The sequence below is a fragment of the Poecile atricapillus genome, chromosome 3, assembly GCF_030490865.1.
Source record: "Poecile atricapillus isolate bPoeAtr1 chromosome 3, bPoeAtr1.hap1, whole genome shotgun sequence".
NCBI classification, from domain to species: Eukaryota; Metazoa; Chordata; class Aves; order Passeriformes; family Paridae; genus Poecile; species Poecile atricapillus.
Window position 1 is genome coordinate 113,376,383 of NC_081251.1, and position 7,031 is coordinate 113,383,413.

Genomic DNA, 7,031 nt, shown 5'->3' on the forward strand with positions numbered 1-7,031 from the left:
TAAGGAAGAGTTTTTGAATCTGTGCAAAGTGTCCAATTTATTTCTACTAGACAAACAGAGCTTTTTAAATTCATTATTCAGAAAGCTGAACAAAGCTTTGACCCTGTGCATGCTCACGTTCTGTTTGCACCCTGAGGACCACTCAGCAGTGGCATTTGTCAGTAGCTCACATATTCAAGCAGAAAATAGTTGATCTACTAAACAGTATCAGTAAGATTTAAGTAAGAATAAACTAAAATCTTATGTAAATAGATGTCAAAGCTCTGTTACAGACTTCTAGCTCCGCTACAGGTATATAAATAATTCCAAAGAATAACATAAAGGTAACTTAGTACGTACAGACCTCAAAATAAGAGCTGCTTGCCTAATGCTTAGGTTAAGCAATATTTCAACAATCTCTCTTTTCTGATCTCCTCTTCTACACTCTCCTGGTGCAGCCACACCTGCTCCTTTTGGTCTTCTCCCCTTCCTAAAGTTGTGCAAGTCTTGAGCAGCCTGTCCACCAGCCTTCCTTTCCACCCAGTGTTCATTTAGGTCTTTTTTCTGTAGCCTGACACACAGACAGAAACAGACAGTGAATTGTAGCGTGTATTTGACTTCAATGAACTTTAATACCCTTCTGCAATCAGTACAATTAATTGTGAGTTAAATAACTGACTTCATTTCCTCAGAGCCTTCTTTTCCAATTAAGGTTATTGCAAGATTGAAAGGATCAAAATTCTTGTTGAGATTTAACAGATACAATGATGACAGTGACTTGTAGGCTAGGTCAAACAAATATAAAGACAACTTAGGTAAGGATAACCTATCTTCCTGCTAAAAGAATTGTTATCAAAATAGCATGACCTGGAAGTGAAATTAAACTTGTCTTTATAAAAAGAAGACTTAAAACATTCTAACAAACATCATGGCATTGTCTTCTCAACTTGTTCTGAGCCAGAAGACAGAACAGAAAGAAAAAAAAAAAAATAAGAAAACAACAACCCAGCCAGAAAAACAAAAAATCTACCTGAATGGATACTCTTACAAAAAAAACCCAAAAAAGTTTGGGGTCTGTTTATTCATTCATTTAAAGACCCTTCCTCTGATTAAAATCTTTCACTGACAAGAGAGGCTGACAGTTCATTAATTACATCTCAGAATAGTAAATTAATTCCCTCCAGGAACACATTCTGCACACAGAACTGTACACTTGATACACCCCTCCCCCCTTTTGCCCCTCTGTATTTTAGATTTCAGATTTTTTTTCTATTTTCATTTCAACAACAGATATAATTTTCAAATACAGATATTTTTCTTCTATGCCCTGGTACACAGGGCAATGTCTCAGGAATATGTTTTAAACCTCAAGATTTTCATTTGCCCTTTAACCACTTTTTCCTTTACATTTGCACTTGAAAATCTAACAATTTACTATAAATTATTCTAATCACCATCTCTCAATACCTGACCACAACCACTTAAACTCATATTCTATTTATTAACAACAGGCATTCAGAGATTACTTTAAAATCAAGGTTCCAGCATAATATTTGTTTTTTCAGCCACTCTAATAAAAATGTGCTCATTTCAGGTTTTTTTACAGTTTTGTTGTGTTGAACAGACTTCTAAGAACCCAAGGCCAGCAAATGCAGTTAAAATGTAAATACTGAAAGCTTTGTTAACACATATTGGGTGTTGAAGATCAATGGTCAAACTGAAACTACTGTCAATTAAGCAAAGGCCTGTGCCCTACTTACATTTTCAAGAAACTTTAAAATAAAACAGCTATTTTAATGATTAAGACAAACTTAGTTATTTAACCCACTGATGTAACCTTCAGAAGTTCAGCATGTTATACATATATACTACATGAAAAAAAAAAAGTTTTAATTATTTTTGCTTCATTTGACAAAAAAACAAAACAGTATTTCAGGACAGAATTCTCAAACACCCATATGAAGAAAATACTCTGAACAGTCTTAATATTTTTTATGGCTTTTGATAAACTGGAGGCCTCAAATCTTATGGGCAGATGTAAAATTTACCACCAGAAAGGCAGCATAAAAAGTTTGTCCAAGACCTTCTCTAACTGAGACAATTAAGCAGGAAATGTTGCTTTTTCTTTGATGCTCCAATTACTTTCAGCTTCCCCCAACTCAAGGCTTTGTTCCAACTCAAGCTGAAAAATGCAGGATAGATATTTTGACACTCATATAAAATCAAATAAAGGACAGAAATAAGTTGAGATGCAGATGGTGGCTGATAGATAAGCAGCTAACAGGCTACAACACAACATGGCTAAGAGTGATGCAAAGTTGGTTAAGGGAGTAACAACTGATGAGTGCCTGACTGCAGAATACCCTTTATTCTAATGTCCTTTTAATAAACAAAACAGAACTGCTTAGAACTACTGGTGATGCCTCACTGCTCTCCCTTTCTAAACTCTGTTTCTCCTCCCTTCCTCCCAAGTTTCTCCCTTTTATTCTAAGAGCTAAGTTCTTTATGGCAGAACCCTACTTCTTATGAAAAGCAACTTAAACCTTCTAACTATTCAACTGTGTGCATCTTCTGCAACTCTCCCTCCTTTCAGAGGGAGCCAATGTGTTTTACTCCTTCATGGTTCTGAGTGTGAAGTTCTGGAGGACAGCTTACAGAAATCAACCTTCCCTTTGCACGTCTATTCAAGAGGCTCAATACTCCTACAAAGACTGGGTGTTAATTTGTCCCCTAAACAAGAATGGCAGGCCCTATTTTTTTTCCCTTTGTTTGCTTTTTTCTAAATGCCTCATTTCTCCTATCTCAAGATCTCAGAGTTGCTGCCAGGTGGGTGGATAGAATCACTGACGTACAGCCTTAGGTGAGTCAAAAATAAATACCACAAATTTGAGCAATGATTTCTCCATCCCTTCACCAACCACTAGCAGCAGTAACTGGTACAGACCCACAGTGCTCCATTACAAACCAGATTTTCAACAAACCCTAAGTGGTATCAATAAAGCACAGTTCAGTCGCTTTGTTGATCAAAGTGCATCAGAGTTCCTGCTTCTCTCCACCGGCCACAGCGGAGTCCGACGCAATGGGAACTTTGCTGCATCCAGCAAAAACAGTTTCAAAAGCAGCTTCCTGCTCCTCTAAAGTCACAGCAGCAGGGGCTCCTCTGACAGCTGTGCTGGGGAAAGCTGGCCGCTGCTCTGGAACCCTTTCCGGGTCTGTTGTTCTCCTACCTCTTCTTTTGCCCAGGATTTTGATGTAATTAGCTGGCACAAGTCCTGTCGTTTGGCCGTCATAACTAGCCAGAAGCCAACCACGGATCTTGGGTTGTTGTTCTGAGGAAGAGAATGCAAATGCATTAAGTTACAAGACAATTCAACAAAACGGAACAAAACTACTCTGTAAGTTTCATCTGAATGGAAGTAATCACTTAACAGGGAGGAAAAATCAGTGTGGATAAGGAATTTGGTCAAATAAGGTGGTTTGGGGACTTTTTTGCTTCAATTTTTAGACTTTTACATTATAACTTCATATGAGATTAGAAAATAATCAGAAAATCAAAAGTTTACCTTTGGGTGCTAATCTTAGCATGTCACCAGCACGGAAAGAAATTTCTTCTTCTGAGAGAGCATTGAAATCATATTCTGCTCTTCCAACTACATGGTCATCTTCTCCACTCGCCCAGTTACTAGACACTGTTTGCAAACACAAATCACAAGTTTATCTGCTTTGAGTTACAAAGTTTGGTGTGTTTTTCAAAGGAAAATGAAGAAAACACTTTCACTTCCTTGCTAACACTTTTCCCACAGAGAAGTGACAGAAGCAACATGAAAAGCAAGATTTGTTGAGCAAATCCAACCAACACTTGTCCCAGCCAACACAAACTGCCACATCTAATAGGAAGGAACCAGAAATTGAGAGGAACCATGATTCTGGAACCACAGAAAGCTTCAGCAGGAAATCACATGTTAACGACAGGTTACTTAAGCAGGCTGTCACTTGCATCACATGCCTGAAATTCAGTACTGTGCCCCCTAGAATTCAGTTCTATTAATTACTGTTCAGTATCTATTAATTACTAGTGCTGTAGTGTGAGATTTACCACTACACAGGCAACAACAAAAGGAGCAATACACACTGCACTTCTCTGGTGCTGCAGGTCATCTTTACCTGTTTCTTCGTCACTGTATGTAGAAAGCAGCTTCCAAATCAGGTAGGGACCTCCCAATATAACAGCAAAGAACAAGAAAATAGGCCAGGATTTTGCAGAGTTAGCCATCTTGTCTTCAAGGCCAGCACGAGCTACTTTGCCCTCACTCTCAGCCCACAAATCCTCGTTCTCGCAGCTCTGCCGCAGACCCAGCAAGCGCTGCAGGCGTTGGTAGAGGTATTTTATAGTTCTCACTAGAGCAAAAGCTGAAAACACCTTGGTGAAGTGAATTTTGAGGCGGGAGAAGTGGTTGGCCACATCCAGCACAGCTCTGAAGCTGTTGTAGACAGCAGAGAAGGTTGCATCCATCATCATGCTGACCGAGGCGAAGGCGTGCACGATGCTTTCGATGGACTGGAAGGCACCTCTGCTGCTCTCCTCGGCCTGCTGCACAAACCTGCTGGGGGGAATGCCATCGGCACAGAAGCGGTTATAGCCCAGCCCTCCGTAGCCATAGCTGTAGGGACTATAGCTTCCATAGAAAGAGGTGCCATATGAGCCATAGCCTGGAGAGAAAGAGCTGCTATAGGCTGGCCTGAAAGCGCTCAGGCTGCTGCTTGCCGTTTGCTGCGACGGTCTCGGCAAAATGGGTGGAGGGATTCGTGCCACCGTGGGTTGTCCGGGCCTGGTCAGCAGGTTGTCACCCAAGTCAGCAGACCTAAATGAATTCAGATAATCAAGGTCAGCAGCCAAAGTTTAAGTTCTTCTTTCCACAGAGCCCTTGGCTAGCTACTAAGTACCACAGAGAGTTTCAGCAGTGCGGGGATAGGGAATCTGGGAGCTCAAGACTCAGAATTGTCAGCGTTTGCTGGAAGTAAAAAATCTGGTCAGGAAACGTTGATCCTTCAGGGGAATAAAACCCCCATAATCAGATATTCAGCATGAACATGGAGCTGGAATGTAAACATGGAAAAACTTTGTTTTTTCGATCATTTATTGTGTGTTTAATGTATCAACACATGAAAAACACAACCCAGAGCCATCAAACCTGCTGCTCTAACACCCATGTCACTCTTCTGCACATGAAAGACTCTCATAGGCTCTAACACAAACTTTTATGAACTTTCCAATCTGAAATCTTTATTTCCAACCCTTGTTCCCAGCTCTCCTACACAATGAGCCAATGATACAGCAGGAAGAAAGCCTGAGATCTCCTCTGAATCCACTCTTCAAGGGTGGCATGACCTAATTGAGAATGTAAGTAATTATGCAACAAAATGTGCAAGGGCTTTGGGGTGCCCAGTTTCCCTCTCTACCCACACTACCTGATTACCTGTGTGCAGATTATCAAGGGATTGAATCTACTACTGAGAAGTGCTGGCAGAGAAAGGTCTTAATTTAGTAATTTTTCTTTTCCTTTGAATGCCCATAAGTTTAAATCGTTTTATCAATTCCCTTCATAATAAAACTCTGGAAGTACTTGACTGGCATTTGAATTCTGTCAAGCAGCTTTTTGTCCAACTTCTGCCAGATTAATAAAAATATGTGTTTCATTCACACATTATCACCCTAAAAGTCAAACATTTTATTTCCCATGCTTACTGCCTCATCCCACGAGTTCCCACTTCTGCAGACCAGAAAAAAAAGTAGGAAGTCAAGCTTGGAATTGCTATGGAGCTGCTGCTTGCTGTACTATTTCCATACAAGGCAGGCAACAGCCACCTCTCAGCAAAACTTACAGGTTTCCACAGCAAAGAATAATATTTGTATCTTTACATTGCCGTTTTTTCCATCACAGACTGTAACTCTCTCGGCAGGTGGAAACAGGAGGAAAAATAAGTTATTACCCCGGCAAAGAGAGCTGCTGTAATTCAGTAAGTCACACTGCACTCCTCTCTCCGGTACTCAGCTTGGGACACCCCACTTTAAAGCTGCTTGAAGCTATTTAAAATGGGGTAAATAAACTCAGAATGAAAAACCAACACCAAACTGCTGGCTCAGCTCGCTGCAGGCTGCAGAGAACACAGCTAAGTTTCTGCTCAATGTTTAGTGCTGGGCCAACCTTTTGCCCAGTTTCAGCTCCCTCCAGCTGCAGTCACCAACACCCGGTGAAAAACAAGACGAGTATTCAGCCACCGAGCGAGCCTTCCTTAACTTCCCATAAAAAGGAAGGAGTTTGCAAACGCTTTCTGTGCATCCTTCTCCACGAAAATGTTTGCATTTTCTGGGAGAGCTCCCAGAAGTCGGGAACACCGAGACTGACAATACACAGCAATCTTTCCCAAGTCCTGGGGGCGACACACAGCTCCCCATGTCCTGCAGAGGCTGGGGAGCTCACGGAGCTGCACAGCCCCAGGAAAGGACTGTGAACGCTCCCAGGAACGGACCTTCAATGCTGCCAGGAATGGACTGCGAACTCACACCGCTGGCAACACAGCTTTCCCTTCCCCACACCGCAGACGCAGCTTCCCTCTGACACCCGCGGGGTTCGAGCTCGCAGCCCCGCACGCCGAGCGCAGCCCTCCCCTCCCCGCCCGGCACAAGCCCCTCACGGCGCGGGGCAGCCCCGGGCCGCGCCCCCGCCCGTCCCCCGGAGCCCCGGCCGGGCCCGACCTTTGAGCCCGCCCCAGGGGAACGGGCCCAGCCGCCCCGAGGGAGAGAACACCCAGGACCGTCACGGCGGGAACACCCGGGGAGGGACGCCCGCACTCACTGGAAAGCGGGCGCGGTGCCCGGCAGCCGCCGGGACTCCCAGGGCTTGGGCGGCGGCGTCGCCGCCATCGCGCCCCCTCGGCCCCGCTCGGCCCCGCTTCGGCCTCCCTCGGCTTCGCTCGGCTCCGCTTCGGCCTCGCTCGGTTCGGGCTCGACCCCGGCTCGGCCTCACTCGGCCCCGCTCGGTTCGGGCTCG

General features: G+C 43.7%; 1 protein-coding gene across 1 annotated transcript; it reads right to left on the reverse strand.

Annotated features, from left to right (window-relative positions):
* Positions 1–2,098: 2,098 nt before the first annotated feature.
* On the reverse strand, positions 2,099–7,023 carry PEX13 (peroxisomal biogenesis factor 13). Its single transcript, XM_058834331.1, has 4 exons — positions 6,837–7,023; positions 4,144–4,841; positions 3,543–3,668; positions 2,099–3,308 (listed from the first exon to the last, which is right to left on the reverse strand). Exons 1-4 carry the CDS (start codon positions 6,902–6,904, stop codon positions 3,013–3,015), a joined length of 1,188 nt encoding a protein of 395 aa, XP_058690314.1. The 5' UTR covers positions 6,905–7,023; the 3' UTR covers positions 2,099–3,012.
* Between the last annotated feature and the right edge of the window lie 8 nt (positions 7,024–7,031).